The sequence below is a fragment of the Hesperophylax consimilis genome, chromosome 7 (assembly GCF_061612785.1).
Source record: "Hesperophylax consimilis isolate HC1 chromosome 7, BYU_Hcon_1.0, whole genome shotgun sequence".
Lineage (NCBI taxonomy): Eukaryota > Metazoa > Arthropoda > Insecta > Trichoptera > Limnephilidae > Hesperophylax > Hesperophylax consimilis.
Genome location: NC_142842.1, coordinates 19,311,158 through 19,339,153, shown reverse-complemented (window position 1 = coordinate 19,339,153; position 27,996 = coordinate 19,311,158). Strand labels below are relative to the sequence as shown.

Genomic DNA, 27,996 nt, shown 5'->3' with positions numbered 1-27,996 from the left:
AAATAAAAGGTTACAAATAACCTGACAATATTTCAAAAATTCCTACTGCCATCATTACGAATGGAAGTTGTTACTTGTGCAATGATGGAGTACTAAATTGTGAGACAGAAGAAAGTTTGGAAGGGAGAGCGCCCCTCAGCTGATTTTTTACAAAAACGGCACTATACAAATTATCCAATTGCAGTCAAACCTGCTTATAACGAGCACGAGTGGACTGACTAAATTTGTTCCTTATAGCCATTATTTATTATATTCAAAATAGGTTTTTTTAATGTCATATGTACCTACCTATCTTCCTCTACTATCAATATATTCTCAAATGTATTGTATAGTAGAAAAATACGTTATTATTAATAAAATTTACAATGTCATGACGAAATGAGTTGGAACAACCTTGCCCGGCTGGTTGCGGGAGATTGGCTAGTTCACAAAATGTCGGCAACGTGTGCCTGTGTACGAACCTCTGTGCATGTGTAGTCGCCAAGATATTTGAATCGGCGAGTATCAGATATGTACGGACGTATCCCTCTGGAAGAACTTTAATATTGGAAGTTTGTTTGAATTTTGTTTGTTGTTTTCAGGTAATCAAGCTGTTTGAACTTCACAAGGCTCCAGAGTGCATCATCAGCCTGGCAGAGACAGCTATTGGTATAGCTGATAAGGATGATCCTCACTTGGTAAGTTACACTTGTAGAACTTCAATATTAAGCTACATAAAAAATAAGACAAGACACATTAGTTTATCATTAAAAAAAAAATAATAATATTTGACAAGTCAAAAATATTTCGCCAACAAATGAAGATATAATATGTCTCAACGCCATCTAGTGAGAAATTTAGCACTAACAAAGCCTTTCCTACAAAAATTAAGTTGGTTGTTTACAGGTGGAAAAAATATAACAGTAATTGTTGATTGAGGTACTAGTACATATTGAATGATTTGGCGGGTTGGAAATAAGCCGACATAGCTCAGTGGTTTCAGAGCACCTGACCGGATATGAGAAGGCACGGGTTCAATTCCCGTTGGCGGCATTTATTTTTACTCGGGAGATATTTTCAATTTGTATTGATATTTCAGGCGACTAATTATTGCTTATAATTATTTGTTATCCTTTATGCTATGCATAAAACCTTTTCTTATAAATATTAGTTTATCATTAAAAAAAAATTATAAATATAGAAATCTCAATTATTCAGTCAATTATTAATGGTAACTTATGTATTGGCACAGGAATACGTAAAAAAAGTCAAGTATTTAAGCTAAAATAAGGAGGATAGTAATTTTGGGTACTACCTACTCCTCCACTTGGCTGCAGGATAGTCAAATAAATTTAATAAAGAAGTATTGAAAACTGGGCACAGTAATTAAATTATGATGAAAATTTCCAGCCCGTCTTCCACTCGCTCCTTTTCAATACGTGGGTGTCCCTCTCCTCGTGGGAGCGGGCGCTTACCTCTGCCACGGTGCACCCAGCCCGCGAGCAGCGTGAGGCCTGCCTGTCCCGGCTGGCGGGGGCCCTGGGTGCACTGGGGGGCCTGGGTCTGCTGCTGCGACCGGGAGCCACACCTCCCCCGCCGGAGCTCCGCCGAGCCGCCGAGCGGAGGGCTAGAGCTGCTGATAAGCCACACAATCATTATTATCACTTTTTGTACGCGGTGCACGTGAGACGGGGCGATATGAGAAAGGGTAAGGCTTTATTAAAATATTAATTATGTAAGATTTCCACTTAATTCTTAAATTTTTTATTTTTATTTGTACAGTGTGCCGAGAAGGTTTCAAGAAAAATTTCGAGGGCGCTGCGTTCATTTAAATGCTTTTAAATGGCAACCCCAAGATAAAACAATGTTTTACCGTAAAGGTTCTGGTAAATGAGCAACTTTTTATGAGATTTTTTGCTCGAGAGGTATTCTCATATTGTCAGTCAAGATTGCGTAAGATTGTTCTGAATTGCCTGTTTTTGTCGATTGTCTTGTCGGTGAGTTCGTTCGGCTACCGGTATTACGACCGACAGTATTGCCGAGCCAAATCTATTACCTTCTCGCCCTGTTACATATTTGTCTCTGTTCACCACCTACTTATTATTGTTTATTGTGGTATTTTAAGTAGGTACATAGTTATCTATGTCCTAATACAATCCTTATACATATACATATAAATATACATATAATTATGGTAACACATTTAAAATGAATCAATCACATATTTTCTTCATTTAATTTTAAATGTTTTTATGTTTTCTTCTGATTTTATTTCTTCTGGTAGCTCTCCAAATATCTTCAACGCTCCGTACATCAATGACTTTTGACTCTGTGTTTTTTTCCTGAAGGGGAGTCTCAATTCATTTCTTTTCCTTGTCTCATGTGTGTGTTTGTTCTGCAGGTTATCAATTTTTCTTAGGAATTCACTAGACGTATGGCCATTGATTATCTTGTAGATTAAAAATATGGTATTAAAGTAAATAATTTGTTTAAATGACAAGATATTTAACTCCTTCAACATGTTCTTAATTTTTGTGTATCTATTTTTCTTCAATATGGTTCTCATTGCTCTATTTTGTAGAATTGTCATTTGTTTCATTAAACCGTCGTTGGATAAGAATAGAATGCTGCTACAGTAATTTATGTGTGGTACAATAATTGCATTGTACACATTTTTACTGGAAACTGTGTTAAGGAATCTTCTTATTCTTCCCAACAGTGAGATTTTTTTGGCAATCTTTTTTAATAATTTGTTTTGTATTTTGAGCAAAAGTTAATTTGGAGTCAATTATTACCCCCAAATATTTCATTTCAAATACTTCTTTCAACACTTCACCGTCTATCAATATGTCTTTTTTTGTTTGCGTTACTCGTTTTCCAATGTTCATGAATTTTGTTTTGTTTACATTCAATTTAAGTTTATTTTTCTTCAGCCATATTGATATATTATGTAGGTCTTCATTTAGATGGTTCATTATGAGTTCATAATCTTCTCCTGTTATATAAATCAGTGCGTCGTCTGCAAATAATCTTATTTTACAATGTTTCAATACTTATCATTAATACCATATCATTAATGTACATTATAAAAAGAATAGGTCCGAGAACCGACCCTTGTGGTACTCCCAATGTAATCTTTACTGGTTCGGATATTGTCTCACCCACTTTTGTGGTTTGATATCTATTACTTAAATAATCCTTGAACCATTTCAATGCCTTTCCTTTTATTCCATTTTTAGATAGTTTTTTAATAATAATATCTCTATCTATCGTTTCAAAAGCTCTCTGAAAGTCCAGGAAAACCGCGATCACATATTTATTTTTATCTGAGTCTTGTTTCCAGTCCTCCAGAACTAGATTGAGAACCATTTCACAAGATTGGTTATTTCTAAATCCACACTGTTCTTCACATAATATATTCCATTTTTCTATAAAATCAACAAGTTGTTTTTTTATTATATGTTCAAGTATTTGTTCATACTACTACCAAAACTATCATAATTTGGATCACTGTTAATTTTAACAAATATTTTTTAAAGTTTTTATGTAATTTTATCAGTATTGGATATTATTTAAAGTCTTCCAAAAATAGTAAGAGGGTAAATTTTTTTTAATGCAGATTGATTACCGAATAATGATATATAGAAACAATTTTAAAAAATTCCACTCTTTTTATTTTAAGTTGTTTCAATATATTGTTATGTGTAGTGAATTTCCACCCTGAATTGTCAGTATCAAAAAATAGAACAGAATAGATTACAGAATAGTTTTTCTAGGATTTACCTAAATTATAGAGAATGTCAGTAAAAAACAATTTAGATATCGCACAAAATTCTCGTTTGTATTACCCGCCTCCAGTGCGGAAGGGTTAAATTTCTGCACTTTCTTGACAGACTGTACCTGTAATGACTATATCAGAATGATAAATTAATTTGAGTAAACCGTTGATGCATTTGGTTCGGGTTCCAGCTGCGGAGGTGATGTATGAGCAGGCGGGCCGCATCGCCACGGAGCTAGGCCCGGGTGCCGGGGCACTGGGGCGGCGCGCCCGCTGCCTGCTGGCCGCCGTCAACTGCCTGGCGCTGGTGGCGCCGCGCCACGCCTTCCTCGTCACGCCCGTGCACAGCTCCGCACAGCCCGGCAAGAGGGACGTCCGCGGGGAGGTGGGTGCAAACATTAACCAACAGGTTTTTTATTCCTTTTTTTGTTGTATTTTTTTTTAATATTCATAATGAAGTCCACCCAAAGATAATAGAAACAAGGGAGATAGGCCAAGAACCTTTGTTGCTACCTGCACACAAAATGCATAATTTTCTTGGGCTCCGCCGCTTTTTTAGTCTGTGAAGTTTGGTCGTAGTTCGGCGGCAGTTAGCTCGCTTTGTAATGGTATACGAGAAATGCGTTGCCTCCCGGCACCAAATAAGTAATCAATCAGGGGATAATTTATATATAATGAATGTTATCTACACGTTACAACAAATAGATTATTCATGCAGATAACTGGTTTTATTTCAGAAATAAACATAGGGATTATACAACAAAAGCATGATACAATTTATTTGTTGCTAGCAAAACTTTCTGACTTTATCCTATGTTGGGCATAAACAAAACTAAAGAGGTATTGACGATTAAAGCTTTTTAAGGCTAGGGAAGATTTGGAGCACGGGGACAAGCATCAGGTGTGAATCTGAGCATCTAGGCTCCTTGTGGAAGGCACAACAGCCAGTGGGAAATTTCCAATTTCTAGGAAGAACGATACATTAGGAATGGAGCATCACTAACTCACTCGGAACAATACCGGATGATTTGAACTTTGCCGCACCATCGATTGACTTCACGTCGCCTGCCGAGGGCTAGCGTGACTTGTTTGCACTGTTGTTACCAAAATCTAACTGACTGTTGCGAACGCTGTATGCCTGCACTTCAATCCTTGCCATTGTCGTGCCGCAATTATTTCGAATGGTTCCGTTCACACAGCTGCATGTATAGTGTGACGTTCATAAATTAAGGTAGGTACGCGTGTACCATAACAGCTACCATGCCGTATCTCCCTCTGTTTCTATTATCTATAGATCCGGCAGACCTCCATTATTAATGGGCCCGTTTACTGAAATTGAAAAATATTGCATGATTCATTGCCAATATTTATGTTTTTACTTAACATATAAATATGTACAGAACACGTACTCATGGAATAGTTAGTTTGAAGTAAATCATTTAATATTTGTGTAACGCTGGTTGGGTGATATGTTGCAGATAGTCCAGTGGGAGCGCGAGGTGCTGGTGGTGGGGCTGGAGGACCTGCGCAAGGAGCTGCAGCTGGTCACCGCCAGGTTTAAGTTTGCCAACACGCAGCCTGACAAACTCTGCCCCGAAAACGGTGAGCATTTGTTTATTCTATACTGTTTGCCATACAGTTATAAAATTGAGAGGAGTGAACCCAATTGAATTCAGACGGATAGTTGAAATTGTGTTCCATTTTGTTCGGGGTAGGTATGTAGTCAAAAAAACTTATTCATAGCAGTAATTTGAATGATGTAAACCACACTTTTCTCCAGAAAGTTAATCTGCTGGTTGATTTGTGTAACGAGCCTCTTCGAGACCTGCGTATTAAATCCCTTCCTACAGCCCCAACCTTCACCTACCTCACTACCTAACTCACGCCCAGTTGAATTGTGATATAGTTCCCGCCCATTTCTTTACATTGTACAGACATGGGAACTCTTGTGAGGTGTTACATAAATTTAGAAATGTACCGACCTCCAACAAAGTAGAACCAGTTGTTTCCCTAAGTTTCTCATCTGATTACGTGCTACACTGTATGCACCTTCATAAAATATTTATAATGAAACTCTCTTATTAGGTTTTCCATGGAATAAATAATAAAAAAAATTACTAACCACGCCAACAATATCTTCTTGTCCAGGAGTGGAGGAGGTGGCCTCCTTGCTGAGCGGCGCAGGACTCCACACATGCGCCCTGGCCCTGCGAGCGCGACACGAGGTGCCCCGGGCCCCTGCGCTCGCCTCTCTAGCATCTGCCTACGCCTCTTTGTCCACCGAGGCCGTAGATGAGTCAGACGCTTGGAGGTGGCTCACCGAGAATGATATCGCAGGTATGTTGCGCATGCGTGTTTGTATTTACATGTACAAATATATATTTTTTTAATTAATTTGTTTTATTTCACAATTAAGTCACTTAAAATATTGACATTAAATTATGCATGTGTGTGGTAGTTGCTTTCAGTATTGCCGTGTTGAAGTACCACCATTCAGAATCATTCAGAAATTGCTTGTAATGGCTGTGGTGATGTTTGGTGACCAGCTCTAGATAGCTAGGTACTTACCAATCTTCCTCTCCCCATCTTCTTCCATTTCCCTCTCCTTTCAGCCTTACAACATACCCCAATTGGAGATGCCGTAGTACCACTGGCTCCGACACTGGGTACAATTTTGAATTAATAAATAAAAGCACAGATGAAATTAAACGACATTTTCTAAAACAATACACTCCTTTACATACACAATACAGAACACAAGAAATAGTAACTAACACTAGAACTATCAGGGTCAAAACCATATCCAACGAGCAACTACGAATATGAAATTTGGACAAAAAAGCTTCTATACCATGGTACTATACTTTACAACACAATCCCACTCTCATTCAAAAATCACAACAAGATTATAACATTTAAAACTCAAGTAAAAAGCTGCATACAAAACATAGAGAGATCAGAAACAGATAACATGCCTACACCGAATACAGTCTGAAACAGACACCCTCAACCTCGCACTAAAAAACACTACATGGTGTACATATTTATAATTCTTTCAGTAACTTCATATAATTAAATTTTAATGAATTATGATAAAAAAAATAATAATAATAAATGTTTTATTATCATCTTTCTTTGTTATATCAAGTATTTTCACAATTTATTAATTTAAAATACATGACATATAAAACATATTAATTTATAATATTGTTACAATAATACATAGTAAATGGCATAAGAACCAAATGTTTTTTAGTATTTCTACACTAATGAAAAAAGTTCTTGAGTTTGGTGTAGGAGTAAAAACTAATATCATAGACTGTATGATATTAAGATGTGGGAACATTAAAGAATATGGTTCGAAATGAAGTAAATACATTTAATTAATGATGTAACAAGTGTTCAGTAATATATTTTTTTTAAATGTATTTTTTCTTGAATAAATAAAAAAAAAAAAATTTAATTTCCAAGACTATTAAAATATTTTATCCCTTTGTAAATATAATTATTGTGCTTTTGTTTTGTAGTAAATAGAGGAATTTGGATGTTATATTTATTTAGTTTTCACGATGAATTAAGTTTTAATTGTTTCAATGTATCTATTATCTTTGGAAACTTGTAATATTGAGTCTTTTTTTAAAAATGTCTTCAATTTTTGGCACTTTTTTTTCACACAAAATTTTGAATAATGTTGGTGAAGGAAATGTAGGTTGTTTTTTCAAAATTACTTTAATAATTAGTCTTTGCGCCACCTTTACAGGGTTTACAATTTTTTTTATATGCACCTCCCCATCCAATAATTCCATACTGAATTAATGACTGGACTAGCGCACGTAATATACTTTTTTTTTAAATGATCTAACTTAAGAATAATTCTTAATCAAATAAATATATAAATACATTTCCTAATGCGCTTAACCAGTTCACATATGTGTTTGTTCCATATGTGAACTTGTTAAGCGCATTAGTAGATCGTATTAATCCTACATAATGTGTGTATAATTCCAGAGCTGTGTATCGGAGAGCGCAATGCTTCGGGGGCGGCGTGGCGCTTGCTTCAGGCCCTGGTAACCTCCACCACCGCGGAGGAAGGGCCCCGCCACTGCAGTGAATCCCGCTCCTCCGTCCTGCACGCCGTGGCATCCCGGCTTCTGGCCGCGGGAGCCTTCCTGCCACACTGGTTCCTCACATACTACAAGGTAATACATGCTTCTTCTATCTATCTATGAGGATGAACTACCAAATAACTCTGTCTTGGCACACACTTCTTGCTTCATACATCGTCTCATTTCTCTTCTATTATTCAGGCTCTTGACCAAGCACGGTCAGTGTATTAACTTCTTGATCGCTGATGCTAAATTTTCATAATAACTTACTTGTTTTTTTACAAAATAATGTGTTTATAAATTGTACCCTCTTATCTGATAATGTGTTCATATATTTATAAAAATAGTATATAATCTACCATGAGCAGTTTCCCCAGAGTAGCTAGTTTGTAATTAGTATCCTTAACTCATACCACTCCTTTGTCGAGTGTGGCTCGACATTATATTTCTTACACCAACTCCTATGTCGAGTCATACTCGACATTATAGTAACGCAATTTCGAAAAATAATTTAAATTATCAAATGTATTTTTTTTTCTTTTAAACACTTTATATCTCATTCTGAATATTCCGAATACGCAAAATACATATATCTCGTCAAGTTTCGCCTTTTAGATAATTTTTAAAATCGTATTATTTTAACCTTGTAAATGCACTGCGCAGTTATTTGGTTGCGACGCATGTAAGTAGGTAGGTACTTGCCTGTCTACCTGCGTAACAATAGGAAGCGCTGAGGGATTTCTCCCAACACATAACAAAGGATTCTTATACCTATTCACTTGTTATCACATAATATTTTGTTCTGTTTGTGTATTTACATTTGTTTTTACTGTTTTTAGTAGCAAATATTTCGTGGCCGAGAAAGCACATGTGTCGTTCGGTCTTGAAAATAATACTCAGTAATTAGGTGAAAATATAGTTTTACATTTCTTTTTCTTCATAATTAGTGATTTGTTAGTAATAATTTAACGTGCTTTATTATATACCTTGAATAAAATAAAAATGCCCCGGATAAAAAAAAAACAATCTGTGATCAATGAATATGAAAGTGGTGATGACCAATACATGCTTGAAATAGACAGTGAACTTCGTTTACTTGAAAATGACAGAGATGTTCCTCCTTCTCCACAAGTTCCATTTTCTGATGAGGACGATTCCGATGAAGATATTATTATCAGAAGAAGAAAAGTTAGAAGTTATTGTGAAACTTGTGATAGGAAACCTGGCCTCCATCCAGGAGAATGTTTCAAGAAATACCTCACACTGAAAAAGTTTAAGTGAATAAGGGCATATTAAGTTGTTAATTTTATATATTTCTATGTTTTTTGTACTCTATGTAAAGAAAGAGTAATAAAAATTACATATTTTAAAATTTTTTGTTTAATTTTTTATTAAGGCCACTTTTTATCCCTTTTTTGTAAATTAATTAAGGAGTTGGTAGTAGGTAATTAAAAAAAAAATTAGGAGTGCAAAGGGTTAAGGATAAACTGGCGAACAAGAGACAATTTGGTCATTCACTGAGTACCAATCAAAAACATAATGTATTGTACCTACTTAAAATCACTCATTTTTAATAGGTCAAGGATATTCAACCATATCAAATATAGCGATAACAGAATAATTCTACATAATAACGCACAATAAACGTTTTACTTTGCGGCGCACACACGTCTTGTCAAGTTTGCAAATGAGAAACGCATGCAAAATATCACTACTGTTAAAAAAATGGCTAATAATGTCAAAATAGGTTCCCTAAATGTGATACATGCATAATAATATTGCACGAGATATTAGCTGACCCTCTGACGCATGGTTGCATTTGCAAGATAAATATTACTGTCTCTTTCAAAACCTATCTAAGAAATACTTCGCTCGAGCCCTTTCTTCAGAATGGTTCGAATGATTCTGACGCCGTTCGCACGTCGCACGGTGGCCACTATTTTTTCGGAACAATTTTTCATTTCCACTCTTTGGTGAAAATGACATTTGAAAATGTTTGCTCGGCTTCATACAAAATTGCACAATCCAGCCACACGATTCACTCCGCAAATTCACACCGCTGATGGGAACCTACCTCGGTTCGACCAGTACAGCCCTTACGCAGGAAACCATGCTTACAAGATTTGTAGATTTTGAAACACTTCCTTGCAAGCAAGTAGAGTAGTGGATGCATGTGTAGCGACGTGCCACTATGAAAATTCAAACCTTTCACATCGCAATCTAGTACGTTCGAGACTTCCAGTATATCCACATGTATTAACACCAGGAAGCTTCTAGACGCTTGATGAAAGCTCGCCGAACTACTTGCAAGTTCCAGAATTCTCCGTTCGGCCCTACTGGGCATTAATGCAGACTACGGCATCCCCAATTGGGGTATGTTATGAGGCTGAAGGTGGTGGAGAGGCGAAAGAGATTGGGAAGAGGAAGGTGGGGAAGTAACAGGCTATTCAGATCTGGTTACCAAACACGGCCAAAGCCATTTTAAGCAACATTTCAATACTGAATGGTGGTCTTCTACCAGGCCGATACTGAGAGTATCTTCCACTCTGGAATGTGCCGCAAATATACTTTATATTATTTATAATTAGTATTTTGTGAAATAACACAAATTAATCAAATAAAATTTACTTGCGCACTTTGGGTTTTGAACCCGTGACCTCCAGCTTGCTAGTCGAAAGCCTTACCCCTCGACCACGGAGGCCATTAATTAGGCTGTGCCTTCTCTCTGACATAAGCTGACTCAACTATTTGATTAACTTGGTCGTACCATGTCTTCCCCGAGCGTCCAGAATATCTGAATATCTTTCCTTTATTATGGCATACATTTAATGGAAAATATTCTGTACCCCGACATGACTTGCGTCGAGTTTTGGATCACTGAATGTGTTACGTCTTACCAATATGCTGTTAGTTTATTCACTGACCGTCATTAAAAATAGATGAAATATTCTAGATTTCTGTTAATTTCAGGAATCAAAATAATTGTTTTCTCAGTACATTTCCAACATACTTTAACCAGCAATTCCTGAACTTATAAGGAGTTGAAAATGTAGATAGAATTTTTGTCTCCGGTGACAATTTCTTTAATTAAATACAATTTATTTTTATTTCTTTCACTGAAAAGAGCCCTTATCATCATTGCATACTGATTTCATTAACCCGATTTATTGACTGAGCGTAACCAAGTAATCTATAATATTAATAAGTCCTCCAACTTCTGACATTTCCCATATATTCTGATGGCAGCATGCTACACTAGGGCCTCCTAGTGGCACCAGTTGTGCGCTTTAGTTTCCTTTCATGCATTTGAATGAATTTTATGTGAAATATATTCTTTATTTTACGTTAATAAATTATGAAAATCGAAAAAAAAAAAATTGCCACCGTACCTACGAACTTGCTGCTTTTTTTTGTTCATCGATAAAAAAATGTAAAGCAGCTATTAACTCTGTTTTTGATGGTTTAGAATGGTAATAACATACTGATGAATGATATGATATATAGAATGATAATAAATTCAATTTGCTGCCATTGAAAGGAATGTCAACGTCAATATGCTGCACTAGCTCCTCTAGCGGCCAGCGTTGTTGATACTGCCAATATTTTATTGGAGTTGGACATATTATTAAGATTACAACGTATTTGGCGTAACTTTTTTAACTCGACCGTTTGTCATTTCATCAGTCTGTATATTTGTTTGTGTTTTTGAAAATCTGCTGCATCCACTTTATTATTCAATCAAGCTTTACTTTGGCCAGATGGAGAATTTTGACTATGGTTCAGTAAAGATTCTTTTTTTAAATGTGGAATCGTGTTTATTTTTACATTTGGCAATCAAAATTTGCATTTTTCAACATTATGGTACCTAGTAAGAATGTTTAAAAAATGAATTGTCATTGAGATATCATTCCTTATTTGATATTCAAAAAGTTATATAAATTGCTTTGTTAATAAGTAAGTAGGTAGGTATATAAGTACCTACTTAATATTATGATTTCAGAAGAAATTTTGAGAAAATTAGAAACATGTTTTTTTTAATGCAAAGTCTACTGTTCACAGAACTACTAGTGTAAATTGGTGACATGGGTTTTCATTAAAATCGGTATAGATCACACTTGTAGGGATTATCTGTTCAGTTTTCAGTGGCTAGGACGATAAACATAAGTGCTTATTTTTCATACAATTCCAGGAAACAGACGCCTCCTCCCTTATCCGCCTGCTGACTCAGTACGGGCGGCTGTTGGAGGCGGCGGGGGTTGCAGTGGAGGCCCTGGGGGCCTGCGCCCCCCTTCCCCTGCCCTCGCGCCAGGCCCCGCGAACCCTCTCCACCCCGCTACACGCCATCGACACACTCATGAAGGAGTTAGAGTACCAGGCCAGTCTGGGGGACGCTGTCTATGCACAGGTATGCTTTGTTACTATAAACCTCCTGTCGCATTTTAAAACCATTGTCCATCGTAAGGCAAGAAGGTAAAGTCCCTATTAAGAGGCGAGATGTGTTGCCCGAGAGGGAAAGTAGATTACCTGGCTATACAGACCTGGTCACTTAACATAATATTCACTCCACACAAATAGGCCCTGGGTAACTTTTTTAAAAATATTTTTACTCAGAATTTTTCTTACAAAACTGAGTATTATCCAGTTTGGTTAGAAAAAAAAGGAAAAAAAGTTCTGAGAAGGAAACGTGTATGAAGAGTGGTAGGATTGGGGGTGTCCAGGAGTGATGGTTGTATGAATTGCACCGTGGAGGAAGGTGATGAGTCGAGAGTCTGGTTGGAGAGGTCCTCGTGTCCTGTCATCCGGCATTCTTTCCACACGGACTGCCTATCGCAGTCTTTGGAAACTATGGAATCTTAAAATGATTTGGTGATCATATTTACTATATTTATTTACTAGCTGAAGTCCCGGAGTTACCCGGGCTTTATGCAGAGTTTTTCAAAATCAGGCGTAAAAATTTCACTAAAAAATTTTCACTAAGAAATTTTTACACCTGTTAGTGAGGAAACTATCACACATCTTTAGATGTCTAAGACATATCCTAAATAAAGAGTCACTCAAAGTGACGTACTTTGCCTTTTGCCAATCAATAATACAATATGTATGGCATTACAGGGAGGTGGAACTTAAAAAACACACATTACGTTGCACAAAAATTAAAATTAAAAACAATTTTACTTAAACCAAATACATACTCATCAGAACTTCTGTTTAAAGAATTTAAAGTCAGAAAAAAAACATTATACTTCTATCATGCAACATTACAAATTTACAAAGATAACATTATAAATAAAACTGCACCATTTAAAAAAGTAGTAGAAAAATCAGACAAACATTATTTCTTTAAATGTTTTTAATACACTACCAGAATAGTATCAAAAATATAAATAAAAAAAATTAATTTTATCCTAATACACACTGAAAATATAAACTGAATACTTTAACAAATAAATAATGAAACTAAAAACACATCCCGCACATATTTATACACAAGCGTAGCTTTATTATGGTGGTAAAATCTTGTGTATAACACTATGTGAAATGATTACTGTGCATATTGTAACATATTTTCTGTAATGAAGTAAGATTTTTTTCTAATAAACGTTAAACACAAAACAAAAATATATAAATATAGAAATTCTTCTTTAAGGGTTGGGAAAAGAGGATGGGGGTGATTTTCAAGTAAACAGACACCTTCCTCCTGTTTCGATGGTCAAGTGTGCAAAATTTGATTAATCTCGGTATAAAACTACATTTGTAAAAAAAAAGTCACTCTGCCTGCCACAAAAACTTGTCTATAATATAGATTAGTTTAGTTTACAGACTAAAAAATGGAAAGAAAAGAAAAATGTAGCTTTACCCCATTGTAAGGCCACATTTTACGAAGTGTTGTTTTATAACATTAACTCTATAATTTTTTTTCTTATTTCAGTGCCACAAGGAATTAGAAGATCTAATAACTGTCCACTGCCAGAAAGTTCAAATGGCTTGGAAAAACATCAAAGAAATTCAGGCCAATTGATCGTCCTCATTTACCCGTATAAGTTATTATTAATATTATTGTGTTTCTCTATTATAAATCCAATATTTTTGTATGAATCCATTTAATACAGTTTTAAAAACTTCTTCAAATGTTTTATGTTGTCGTTATTTCATCATTAAGAAATCATTTTCAAAACAAATAGCTTTTTTGAAGCACAAACTAACGAAACGAGATGTGCAAATTTGATTTGTATATCCAGGCATTTAGTACCTAATATGATTAATTTTACTGTCCATATCTCATTGGCACTTGAATTTTATGCATAAAGTAAAATAATTACGTATTATAATATAATGCGGCATTTAATACCAGTAGGGCGCTATTGAACAAAAATAAATTATACAGATCAATATTGAATGAGTTTATTTGAAATTTGCATACATAAATAAAGTGTATATGTGTACAGTAGAACCCCGTTAATTTGAATCCCGATAAGCCGAAAAAATGCGTAGTTAAAAAAATTTCCCCAGAAATTTCTTTCATACTAAATGGTTTTTTAATTCGAAATTTGGAATTTATTTTTGTCCGCGCACGAAAATTTGATTTTTACGAAAATAAATCTTGCACAATGTACATACATATATTATTTATAATAAAAATAATAATAATATTTATATAGCGCCGTTTTTGTGCAAAATCACCTCAAGGGCGCTGTACAAATATATAATACATTTCTACAATTTATCTTAATGTTTTGTGTCTATTATTGAGAGTTTATTTTTGAAACTGATTTCTTCTTGATGATCGAGGAAAGTTTGAATTGATATATTATTGTTACAAAATGTGATAAATCATCAAATTTTTAGAAAACTTTTTTTTAATAATTGAAATGCATATTAGCACAAAACTCGAAGTTGAATAACTATGTATGTACATACAAACGCTTTCACATGAACTTGGATGTGAAAAAGTGTTCTGCATTTACATATTTTATTTATAAGTAATTTCATGTAACAAGATTTATCTTTGTGCATTTAGAACTAGCACTTTTTCAAAATATAACTTGCAGTTGTAAATAATGTGTAGATGCTGTCAAAATCCAACAGCAATTGATGAAAATTTGCATCAATAGTTGCATACCTACACACGAACATTAGTCAACACAATGCAGTCATCTGACTGTGTACCTATTGCTTTTAGCGCTCTTGGTGCCAAATAAACAAAAAGGTTGACAGACTTTGTGAATTTTACATACAAAAAACATTACAAAAATCACACATCTTCTTAAATAAGTTTCAACCGTAAGTTTCCCCGAGCCAATACATCTAAACCAAACAATGTTAATTTCAATTGAAAGTAGTACATTTTACGACCTATTATCAGACAATAGTTTCACATCAAAAATGATACAAATTTTCCGAGTATGGGAAGTTAAAAAGTTGTGCATATACTCTTTACAGGTGCCACAACTTGTGTCATCTTCCTGGGCTTTAAAAGGAGCAGTTTAAGTAGTTTATGGGTCATTCACTATCCGAACGTTGAAGAGGACACACGTGAATAATTTGCGCTAGAAAACAACCCTTTAAGGTTAAAACGCGACGCTCGTTATAATCTACGTGTTATTGCTTTAAAGAAAAAACAAGGTATTGCTTTTCAATATTAAGACAAATTATTTGTTTACGCTCGTACTTACGCAATATATGAATATGAATAAATAGTTTTGTCCGTAAAAAACCCAACTAACCCAAGAAAGGCATACAATTCCACTTAATCATCCGTACAGATTGAATCATCCGTACATGGCAAAAAGCGTATTTTAATAAAATAAATTATTTAACGCCATCTATGAACATGTAGATTATAAGCCGCTCAAGTTGGGGCACTACTGCAATCAGGGATGCAACAGTGTGATGTTGCTCGGCAAATAAACTTAAGCCGTTTTGCCGTTCAACGGGTTTTCCTACGGTTTTAAAAGATTAGTGGCTTCATCCGGAGGCGTGGATCAGGGCGACGACGCTGCACATCCGAAAGAAATAACCGCTTTATTGTCTCGTAAGATTTTGCAATAGGTGCGGTTTTTGTGACGCCGAGTATATTATGCATGATTTGTAATGGTCTTTTTGTTATGTGCCTTCCTACTAAATGGATTTCATATGGATTTTCCTATCAGATATGTAGCGCCGATTCTGTGGTGGCAAGTAAAGTAACTGTTGGCTCGTTGGCCCGTTGCCTGTGTCGTTATAACAGTCCCGAGTCCCAACACCCAACTGGAACTCCCTAAGCATTGGGATTCCCTAACATTATTAGGATCGCTTTTATTATTTTTGTGTGTTTGCATCACCTCATGACAACTGATGATTGGTTAGTTATTGGATACTGCACAAACCAAGATCAAGTGGTTTCACTGACGGCTCCATTCACAACAAGATGGCTGCTGCCGCTCCGTGTAGCGCGGCCTTGGTGGAATTATGAATACTGAACAAAAAAATTAAGAATTTGCCTTTGCTGTGTTCAATATCATTTACATATCCCGTACTAGTTAAAACCCTACAAGAGTAACCTCATACTGTCTTAATTTAATTAAAACTATTATCAAATCAAAATTCTAAAAGGATGTTCATATGTAATATTAAAATCTGAAAGAGTCTTTCATCTATTTTCAAAAACAGTATTTCATTTTGGAATTCCTTCAAAAACAGCGATATTTTAAAATGAAAGAAGTCAAAAACCTTAAAATACCTGAGAGGTTAAAAGTCATTGTATATTCAGAATATCTTTAACAGTACGAACATCAACCTCGTGTTAAAATAATGACTACTCGTACACATTATTAGTGGTGATGAAGTTGTCCTTCATGACTAGGAGTAGAACGGTGGGGGTGATGATTAGAATGAGGAAGGGGGCGAGGTGGTGCATATGTCTGCGTCCTGCCAGCCCCGCCAGCAGCGCCCCTGCTAGCGCCCCCAGCCCCACCAAGATAACCAGCACCAGGAAGCTGGACTGGTTACCCTTGAAACGGGACCACGGATAGTCTGGAACATCATAAATTATGCTAAATGGAACGCAAAGACATATCATCGTAGGCAGAGAGGATCTTCCATCACACAACGCAAACACTCCTTGCTTTATTTACATTCATACTCCTGACTCTTGACATGACCCGACTCAAGTATTTAATTCACTTGATCGTACCATCTCTTTCTCGGACGTTCCTTACTTGTTTCTACGGATTTGGAAAGACAGTACGGGAATGGCTTATGGAATTAATACCTATTGGAAGTTCATCAAACTTCAAAGTTAATTTTCAACTTCTGTGGAAGTTCTATTCAAGTTCTTTTATTAACTCTGTTATTTGAAACAACTGGCCAATAATGATATAGTAATAGAACTTGACTAGAACCTTTACAGAACTTGGAAATTTAATGAATTGTTTAAACTCTGTGAAACAACTGACCCTTAGAAAAAAAAATGAATGGAGAGTGTCTAAAATGATGACTGTAAATTTTGTGATGGATAATCTGTCAATCAAAAAAAAAATTCAAAGGAATTCTTAGTATAATACATATCAATCATTTTTAGCAGTTTATCATCCAAAATACTTGGCCAAGTTGGCAAGATTCCTCAACGCTTTGCATCCCTTTTTTAAATGACTGTGGACTTAGATGATCGGTGTTTTGTAAGTGAACTAACTGCAAAGGCGAATAACAGGGTTCATCTCAAAAATAAAATATTTTTTTCTTTGGTTAATGGTTTTTAAACCAAATATTAAAAATAATAATTAATATATGCAGGGTGTATCGGCACTAACCCGACAAACTTTAACCAGCTATTCCTTAGCACATTTGGAGTAAAAAATGTTATGGGCACTTTGCTGTCCGGTAGCATTTTTTTTTCAATTAAAAACAAAAAAAATTATAATTTCCACACTACAGTATCACTGTCATTGGCATTGCGTTTCGTGTTCAACAGCTGTTATAAGCAAGTATGTCAAAAAGCGTCTTCGCTCTTTCGCACACACTAAATAATAATAGTTAAAAATGAGACGAATGGTGCCGTGCCATTTCGTTGTGATTGTAAAAGAGCGCCAATATAGGTACACACATGCATTATTCAACGGAATTCGAATAAAATATTTACCAGATGGGTTTTCAAACTTTGACAAAGGATAAAACAGTGGTGACATGTGGTGAAAATATGAATAGTAAATTTTTTATTAAAAAAAAACGTTACCGGACAGCAAAGTGCCTATAAGATTTTTTACTCCAAATATGCTAAGGAATAGCTGGTTAAAGTTTGTCGGGTACGTGCCGATATACACCCTGTATATGTAACAGTATCTTTCCCTACCGAGGCAATATGCATGTTTCTAACTATGTAATGGCTAAAGCGTGAAAAACAAACCTTCGCTGTCACTACCGCCGTCAGATTCCCACAAGCTTTCATCTTCAAATAAGTGTGTTAAACTGGATGTAGTATCATTGAATTCACCGTCTATAGATACATTATTACTAGCAATACTGCTTGACATTTTGTTTATCTATTTTAGATAGCAATATGTACTACGAATAAATTGTTGACACATACATATGTTAAATCACATAAAAATTTACAATCACAATATATTTAATGAGAAATCACATAAAAATTTAGAATCACAATATAATTTTCTTTTTACCGAGAAGTAAGACATTTATTTCACGTAAATAAATATGCACCTGTGTTATTTAAAATCAAATTGAACGCAATATAAAATTATGAAGTCTGCTTTGTTCAATAATAATAAGTTTTGAGGTCACTTGTGTTACATGTTATCCTCCGACACAATGCCACGACTATGGCCGCTAAAATAACAGTTATAAAAAATAATGACAATCATTTTAACCTGTGCCCTCTGCGGCCAACACTGGATTGTTTGAGGCCGAGATCAATAGAAATTATATTTACACACACGGCTATTTATGCAGAGGCGGATTTGCCCTTAGGCCTATGTAGGCCCGGGCCTAGGGCGGCCAGATATTAGGGGCGGCCAATCGTGACAAAAAAGTCACAGATGATAACAAGAAATTACTTCCTAAGTACCTAAATATTCTACGTACGAAATAGCGATATGCAAAAGCGTGTTCACACACAGCACACAGCGCGCCCCCACGCCCCGCAGCCGCCCTCGCCACATTAATTATTAATTTATTTTAGCCCTATTTCCAATCCCTACCGTGATTCAGTTGCGCTAGTGACTGAACCGCGTTAGGTATTGTTATGCATAATAGCGTGTTCACACACAGAGCTATAATATGCGTGGGATGGCGTATTTCAGCATATCGCTCGCCATACTTTCCAATTTGGAATGTACGGCGAGCGATATACCGAAATATGTCAGGCATATACAACGGCCTACAAGCTAAAATAAAGGAATTTTCTCCCCTTGCCGAGTATGTTCCCTGTTCAGCACACTCGCTCAATTTAGTAGGTGAGTGTGCAGCTGAAAGCAGCCAGGAGGCTTGTTCGTTCTTTTCTCTACTCCAAGAGCTGTATAATTTTTTTGCAGCATCAACTCAGCGTTGGGAACTCCTACAAGCCAATTTCACCGTCAAAAGTCTATCAACGACTCGTTGGTCAGCTCGTGCAGATGCATGCAAAAGTTTACGCGAATCGTGGCATGAAATCCATAAAGCGTTAGTCTCGATCGAAAATGACACAGAACAGAAGAAATCCGTTATATGTGAAGCAAGAGGTATTCGTTTGAAACTGGAACGCTTTGAAACGGCCATCATGACTGTGTTTTGGGGATTTTTACTGAATCGTATTAACGCCACAAGTAAAAAACTTTAGAGTGTGGAAATTGACATCACCATTGTCGTAGAACTGTATGAGGTACTTATACATTTTATTGGCGAAATGCGAGATAATTTCGATGATTTCGAAAACCAAGCCAAAAAACTGTCCTTTTTACAGGAATATGAAAGAGATTTTCGACGCAATCGAAAGCCTAAGCTACTTCCTGGCGAGAATAATACAGGTGAAGAGATGCAACAAAAAACGGCCGCGAAAATTTCAGAATCGCTACTTTTTTAGTAATAATCGATTCCTTATCAGCAGAACTAAAAAAACGACTAGGTGCTTACAAATCACTTTATAATAAATTTAATTTTATTACTCAATTGACAAAACTAAGCCCGTCTGAAGTCGAAGAAAAGGCAAAATCATTGCAAATGATTTATTCTAGTGATTTAGAAGCCAATTTTTCAGAAGAATGTCTCCATTTTCGTGCTCACTGCAGTTTGAAAAATAAGGATCGAAACAATGCTGTCAGTTTGTTAAAATGGTTACGAACTGAAGATCTTCAAACCATTTATCCAAACGTGGATATTGCTCTTCGAATGTGTGTGTGTACCTACTCCCTAACTGTTCTGGAGAACGATCATTTTCTTGTTTACGACGTGTAAAAAATTATTTACGCACAACAATGGCGGAGCAAAGGCTGAACAATCTTGCTTTGCTTAACATAGAAGCAGATTTTTTAAGGAAATTGGATTGCGAAGATCTAATTAATGATTTTGCTGCACTTAAGTGCAGACGAGAATTGTAACTGCCAGATTTTTGTTTTGAGTTCCGTTTTTTTTTATGTTAGATAATGCTTTACGTAAATTTTTTTACCAACGTTTTAATTTCTATTTTATGTTTAGTTATTATATTCGAATATGTACCTTTAGTTGATTTTTATTTAAAAGAGGTGCTGATTTCTTTTATTTGTTTGGAGACTTAATAATAACTTTTTATCCAGCCCGTATCTGGCAACCCTAATTGTAACTGTGAAACACTTATATATTATTGTATGAGAATATACCTGAAACTAGTTAAATAAATTAAACCTAAAACTGTTTTAAATGTTTTATTCAAATCCTTGAAACCTTAGAAAGTATTACAAACTAGCAGCTATTATAGTTAACTAAATTTCTGAATCGATTTCGATAAAAGTTGTCAATAAAGTAAATTCATTTTGTAGTCTATAGTCTATATCAGGGGTCTCCAAACAACGGCCCGCCAATGTCATCAATCCGGCCTGCGACAATCGACAATTATACAGTAATTGAACTAGCGAATTTAGCAAGCGTATTTTTTTACATTAATTCCACACAGGAGGCTTTGAGGAAAATATTTTCCCTCACGACCTATGTCATCTTAGGTGATGCTGTGTGGAGGGTCTTTTTAAGGAAGGGAAGGATAGGAAGTTCTGAAAAGGAAAATGTATGAGGGGTGGGTAGGAATCTGGGGATTAGTGTGTCCAGGAGTGACATACGTATGAATAAATCCCTCCAACTGCGGTGCAAGGCGATGGGTCAAGATAGTCCGGCTGGAAAGGTCAAAAGGCCTCCCTCACCCAGTCTCTCTCGATCCGGCCCACAACGCAGCAGGTGGGCAGACGTATCCGCAGCCAAGACCTGGACAAATCTCACCCCATGAACCATGAATGATAATGGCAGGAAAATTAAAACGGTTTTGACCCTAGGAACTTACTGAAAAGTTTGGATACTCCTGGTAAATATGATGGGTACTGAGAAAGGGGCGGCTGCATGGTCTGGGGCCTAGGGCGGCCAAGACTGCAAATCCGCCTCTGTATTTATGTATTCAAATTTTAGATGCCGACCGGGTTTGGCTTGTACCGAAGTTTTATTGACTTTAATAATTACAGATTTTCTTTAAAATTTCATTATCTTCTCTTTGGAAAAAGTAATGGAGAAGACCTGTCTGTAGCATAGCAGATAAAGCCTAGCTTTGTGTATAGGTGCCCTAACTTTTTCTGTAGACAAATAATTCGACAAAGTATACAGATATTACGTTGAAGGAGATCACCGATGCGTTGAAGCACCTCCATCTACCTACCCGGCTCAGAACAGATATTGTCTAGTGAGTCGGGTAGCGCATATGATTTTGTTAACTCATTGCACGCGGCCGTATCAACTGTTGTTACGGCAAAAAGTCTATACTCACACGCGGCTGTATCAACAGTTGATACGGAAACTTTGACGGCCGATATTCCAGCGCTCTTTCGTCATAAATGTATTTCTTGCTCACTTGGACATTCGTAGACCTATCACGATGCTGACATCTACAAGAATTTCTCAAAAATAAAATTGTATTTCATAAAAAAAGATCGATAATCAAGTGCGCCTCTTCGCGCCATTTAGTCCTTTAGTTTACATTTTTGTCAACGGATGGCGTTAGTACTAGTATGTCATTCACAAATTTTCATAGCTAAAAATGATAAGTAATTATGGTGTCCCACTTGTGTCTATCAACGCAGTGGCCTAAGTACACACACGCCGAGTGAATGGCGGGACCACATTCAAAAGATACGGTACGTCTTTGTGTGAAATTTTACGTTTTTGTTTTTTTTAAATCTAAGAGTGTTGACACACGAGGATTTGTTTTCATATTGTGGAGAGTAATCTGTTCTGTCTATATAGTCCAATAAATCATGCCAGAATGCTATAATTTGACATTTAATTGCGTGCATAGGTATTTGACAATATGTACCGCGTACGGGTATAGATAAAACGGAGCAAATTAACGCGTTCAAAAGGTTAATAACCTTAAATAAAAATTAATAAATAAAATCTTTATTAATACAGGCCGTGCTGTAGAAAATGAACCGACAATTAAAGAGACCTGTTTTCGGACTTCTTGCACTACGTAAACCCAGTCTAAGAAGTCCGAAAACACGTCTCTTTAACTGTCAGTTCATTTTCTACAGCACAGCTAAAGATGGCAGTGGTTGAAGTGATCGAATACAATATTGGATTGAATCACCGATACAATATTGTATTTGTATGCCTTTCATGAAAGAATTGATATTTTAGATGGACAAACTATTTATTCATATTCATATGGTTTATGTGCAGGCGCAAACAAATAATTTCTCTTAATATTTTAAAGCATAACTTGCAAAAAGCGTATTTTCATAAAATAATTAAATTTACGGCATCTATGAATGCGTAAATTTATAACTAACCTTACGTTTAGTTAACCTAAAATTACGTTTAACCTTAATGCTAAACTAAAGTCAATGCCATAATATTGTTTTTACATCAGATACAGATATTATAATAATATAGAACCAAATACTGATTTTGTAAACTTATTTGAAGTTTTCTCAGTGTTACGATTTATGGAGATACAATTTTTTAACTCTAATCCATTAATATTATTATTATTATTTAATGGCAGGCAGCATTATGTTAATGCACTCATATCTGATTGTTTAACAGTAATTGAGTTGTTTTAAATTAAAAAATAACTTTGCTTTCCAGAAGAACTGGATTACAAAAGGTTCAAAATAAGAATAGGGGCAACGAAACATTCCGGGTCACGAATAACCTGAAAATATTTGATGGATAAAATATACTACCACCACAGTAAGCAGAAAATGTTGCTTGATGATACGGTGGGAACCAGATGCGATGATGACTAAACTGGTCATGTGGATGAAGCTGTGGAGTCAATATTGGGAAGGTATTTTGCTGTAAAATTATTTTTTATGTGTGTGACTTGAGACATTTTTTGCAAACATCAATAGCCGTAAAATGACGTAGATCCTGTCTCATAAAGGAATTCCAAAAATATTTTATTAATTTTCATTTCCGTGATTTCGTCAAATGTGTGAAAAACAAACACAAATTTCTCGCAATTAGCGTATTTGTTACAAATTAAACTTTGTTTGAAGGCAAATATTAAGATTGCGGTAAATATTTGAGAATCAGTATTATTATATTTCAAATCTTTGGATTCTTTTAAGCAGGAGGGGAGGGATTTAAGAAGGAACAGGAATCATTGAGTTGCACTCATCGGAATAAATAGATTTAACATTACTATATGTTTATTTGATATAAAAAATCTATTTTACATACATATTATGGAATAAATAATACAAAACCACTTATCAACTAGCATACAGATACAATAAAGTATCGTTTATTGCAAGCATAGAAATCACATTTTCAGGACCAGAATTTAATCATATAAAAATAAAAATGTTTACTTCAATGGTATTTTTTTAATCTACAACTAAAGCGGTTTTAGCCTCCTAGGACGAACATATCGATAAAGGTTTTATCAATTATGTCTGCATATCGCCAATGAAAAAATTGTTTGTGTCAACTAAGTTCCTTCATTCATAGGGATAGGCAAGTATCTGATACTTGACGATTCAAGTATATTGGTGGCTGCCACTATACATCTGCGAGGAGGTTCGTACGCAATTGCCAAAATTTCATTAACGTGACCGGCTGGGTCAGGTTATCACCAATCGCGCCGTCGAGACTTTAAACATGGCGTCACTTATATCGGACATTTTGTAACAATGCGTGGGCTGTAGATCAATGCTAGGAACAAAACAGTCAACAAAGAATGACATGATATCAAAATGACAGCTACAGCAAAACTGTTTGGTTGTTCATTCTAGTTATAACGTTTCGAGAATTCAACTTTGCGCGACAAGTTGTTTGTGCTGTAAGTACACAACATAAGTATCAGATACTTGCGTATCCCTGTGGATAAAGGGCCTTAATCTGCTTAATTGCTGGATGATGACAAGTTACTGACTTTATCGACGTGTTTATTGCTAGGAGGCCCGGTAACACTAATCTTATTAATATTGAGCAATATTGTCCACTAAACTTACCTAATTGTCCATTTCTGTATTCTCACCCTCTACTCGAGTGCAATAGGAAATAGCGAGTAAAGCAGAATGCATTTATTGGAACGTCATGAGATAATGTGAAATAAAAAAAATCGAAGTCTAGTAATCATTAAATAAAGAACTGCCCGATTCTTTTTTCCTTAAATAAATAATTTTATCTATTGTGGAAATATTATGTATTGGTTTCATGAGAACTTTTACATCAGTGTATGAATACAGGAGAGATGATGAATTCAACTTTATAGTTAATTTAATAGATTTACAATAAAACACAGAGGTGAGACTTCAGTATTGGAAGGGGGTATTTCACCACATCTCAGTAACTGTCAATTGTCAATAATAATATAATATTGCACTACTCATCGAGCAGCTATATTATCTGCTTCACTACCGCTGAGTAACGCTACCCGTCAAGTAAATGTCTGTTTTATCCCATTGTCTAAGATTGAAGTTACTTGACAAGTAGTTGATCAACACTTTATATCCAGAGGTGGTGAAATACCCCCTAAATTTATGTTAAAATATTATATCAACCACCAACTGTGACCTTTTAATTATGTATACACTTCTAACTAGATATAATAAAATATTATTTTACAATAAATTGCTATAAATATCTAAGATAAATAATAAGTAGTGGGTACAATCTTTAAAGTAAACTTAAAAAACAATCAAATCAAATCCCTATCCAATATTACTGGCCATAATGTTTTTTTTAATGCAAAATTTAGCATTATAATTTTTGAAGAATTCAATATTTTAATTATAATAATTTTTTTAAATCACCGATTTTAGTAAAAAGACCTCGAGACAATTTTCACCAAAATGCCAACATAAATTAGTCTATATTATAATAACAGAAAAAACACACACAACACAAAGTTTATCACAACAGTTTTATCTACGGTAATAAGAATTTATAACGATTTCAACAGAATATTATTGGCCAAAAAATAAAACCAACAAGGAAAGTTACAAAGTCCAATATCACACTGTGACGAAATTGACCGAACATAAGTCAGTAAATAAAGTACCATTCATGCTGTAAGATACATTTGTCTAAAGAAAACTAAATATTTTTAAAGAACGATAAAAAAATCAGTGCTCCCAAAATACCCAATGTTTTTTTTTAAAAACACAATAAAAATATTTTTGCAGGATCCTGCTTATGATTTAAATATTATAGAATTGGTCGGTTTCGGTGTCGAAGTCCAAAACCGCGGAAGAAGCATTTGTAAAAATGTTCAGGAAGGACAAAATACTATCCAGGGATATACGCGCTCTTGCTTGCTTATGTACTGGGAATGGGTCATTCACAATATTGACTTTAACCAAGTACAATCATCAATTTCAATATTTGAAAGTACCAATCAATGTGACTTGTTCTGTACAACTTAAGTGCTTACAAAACATTTTGAAATTATTGATTTTACATAGACGATATGAAAATTCCTGGAACGCCAAAATGTTATTTTTATGTGAACCAGGGACCCAAGAACCATGCAAATTAAATTAATATAATCTAAGGTAACTAATCCTTGGTATTTGATATATTTATGTATGGTTTATAATAATAATTATTATTATCAGATTCTGAATTATTTGTACATCTTTAATTACAATTATTCAAATTAATTTATTGATCTTATTTCAGCAAATTATTGTTTGTTAAAATAAAATGAGAAGATCTGCTTTAAAATAAAATACGTGATGATAACGGTCGTCCTGTTTGATGATGGTTTGCACGCACTCCACGCCTGCTGTATTATGTGCTCGAAAGGGTTGCCGAGACCGCGTGGAACGGTGATGACCAGTGCTCTGAACAAATAATACAGGAAAACTAAATTTATTTGAGTCTCCAAATTAAAATTGAGGTTATTGAATCCTTTTTTATTTGTGAGAGGAAAAATATTATCATGATATCCTTAAATAATATATCCTTACTGTCTTACAAAATGATCTGAATCACTTTTTTCACTGTGTCATCTCTGGGGATGCTGTCTGGAGGATCTTTTTGAGGAGAGGAAGGAGTGAACATGGGTCTTGAAGAAACCCATGTTGTGGGAGGGAGGAAACACAGAGGCTGGAAAATCGTTCCACAGCCGAGCTGTTGAACTCAAAAACGAGTCGTAAAACGACGAACGAAGCGACCCTTTCTCACGTGACAAATGTCAATGGTGTACATGTTGGGCGTGATCTAAATAAATGATTGAACGGAACGATTTTGCAATACAAAAGGAAAACATAATGCAATGAGAAAGCACATAGAACACGTGAGAGATTACCCAAATTTAGGTAGGTGATTTTATGAATTATAAGTTTAACAATTATGGGATGAACGGTGAAATGAAGGTGGATTCATTGGTTTTAAAACCGCACTAAGCAGTTCATATTTTTCCTTATTAATATTTAGAGGTATGATATTAATTAAATCAAAAACCACCCGAAAAACACAGGGAAATGTCCATCGTTCAAGTGGATAAATCAAGACAATATTATTCCATAAAACTCTTGTATGTTCTTCACTTTCTATGAGTATTTGATAAGAAATATTCAATATTCTGGTGTTTTTTATCTTTTCATTTTAATACAAGATGTGTGAGAAGGAAGATAATTATTGTATTTAGCATGATGAACATTCTCTGTCGATGATTCAAGACGGTCTTATACTGAGTCTAACGCTTGATGAAGATCTTACTGTTGCTGTAAGAGGGAGAACACAAAGCGAGCAATCTTCTCACAGATGGCAAATATGAGCACATTCTTCAATTTCTACATGCGTTTGATTAGAAACATTCAATGTTTCCAATGAGATCCGGATGTGTTTTATCCTTTTCATTTTCTTGAAAGACGTGTAAGAAGGAAGATAATATAGGTGGCATGAAGAAAATTGTCTAATGCTTGATCAGGGTCTTATTGTGGCGCTGCAAGAGAGAGAAGACGAAGCGAGCAATCTTCTCGTAGGTGGCAAACATCAGGGCGGCGGTGAGCACAGTCTGCAGCAGCTTGGCCTCGAGCCCCCGGAACAGGCCAAGGAAGCCCTTCTGCTTGATGAGGGCCAGAAGGAGCGAGGCAGCTCCGCCCTTGCCAGGACCTTGGGCTCCCCGATGGCGGAGGCGGGCCTGGGCTACCTGTAAATAAATAAACACATTTATGACAAAATAGAAAGAAAGTGAAGAGAAAAAACAACGACATAACATAAACAATTCTGTTTTATTTGGTAACGTAAAATAAACACCTTACATAAATAATATATTTTTAATTACTTTTCTTGATTTTTTATTATTGGTAATTTATTATATAATTATATTAAACACTAATTAAATCTTACATTATTAATAAATAAATAATATAAACATGTCACATTTAATAAAAAAAATCATGACTTTTTAGAATGATCATGTCAATTTTAGTATATTTATGATGGGTCCACTTTTTCACAGTGAATTCTGATCCT

At 35.3% G+C, this 27,996-nt stretch overlaps 3 protein-coding genes across 4 annotated transcripts in view; 1 reads left to right on the top strand and 2 right to left on the bottom strand.

Moving 5' to 3' along the window:
• Nup160 (nuclear pore complex protein Nup160) overlaps positions 1 to 14,118 on the top strand; it is a 43,138-nt gene extending 29,020 nt beyond the window's left edge. The window contains exons 19-26 of one of the 2 annotated variants that reach the window (XM_089633285.1): positions 582 to 677; positions 1,390 to 1,687; positions 3,949 to 4,142; positions 5,236 to 5,359; positions 5,906 to 6,094; positions 7,766 to 7,956; positions 12,053 to 12,268; positions 13,793 to 14,118. In XM_089633285.1, coding sequence (XP_089489411.1) covers positions 582 to 677; positions 1,390 to 1,687; positions 3,949 to 4,142; positions 5,236 to 5,359; positions 5,906 to 6,094; positions 7,766 to 7,956; positions 12,053 to 12,268; positions 13,793 to 13,882 — 1,398 coding nt within the window. In that variant the 3' untranslated portion in view covers positions 13,883 to 14,118. Of the gene's footprint in view, positions 1 to 581; positions 678 to 1,389; positions 1,688 to 3,948; positions 4,167 to 5,235; positions 5,360 to 5,905; positions 6,095 to 7,765; positions 7,957 to 12,052; positions 12,269 to 13,792 lie in introns of both variants that reach the window. The other variant, XM_089633283.1, reaches the window with a different exon arrangement.
• Positions 14,119 to 14,249: 131 nt separating this feature from the next.
• LOC149422428 (uncharacterized) lies at positions 14,250 to 18,678 on the bottom strand. The gene is made up of 2 exons (XM_089633286.1): positions 18,245 to 18,678; positions 14,250 to 16,875 (listed from the first exon to the last, which is right to left on the bottom strand). Exons 1-2 carry the CDS (start codon positions 18,369 to 18,371, stop codon positions 16,658 to 16,660), a joined length of 345 nt encoding a protein of 114 aa, XP_089489412.1. The 5' UTR covers positions 18,372 to 18,678; the 3' UTR covers positions 14,250 to 16,657.
• A 5,021-nt stretch (positions 18,679 to 23,699) lies between these two features.
• The window catches only part of PMP34 (Peroxisomal Membrane Protein 34), a 73,865-nt gene continuing 69,568 nt past the window's right edge, over positions 23,700 to 27,996 (bottom strand). Inside the window, exon 5 of the mRNA XM_089633282.1 lies at positions 23,700 to 27,670. Within this exon, the coding sequence (XP_089489408.1) occupies positions 27,434 to 27,670 (237 nt within the window). The 3' untranslated portion in view covers positions 23,700 to 27,433. The remainder of the gene's footprint in view (positions 27,671 to 27,996) is intronic.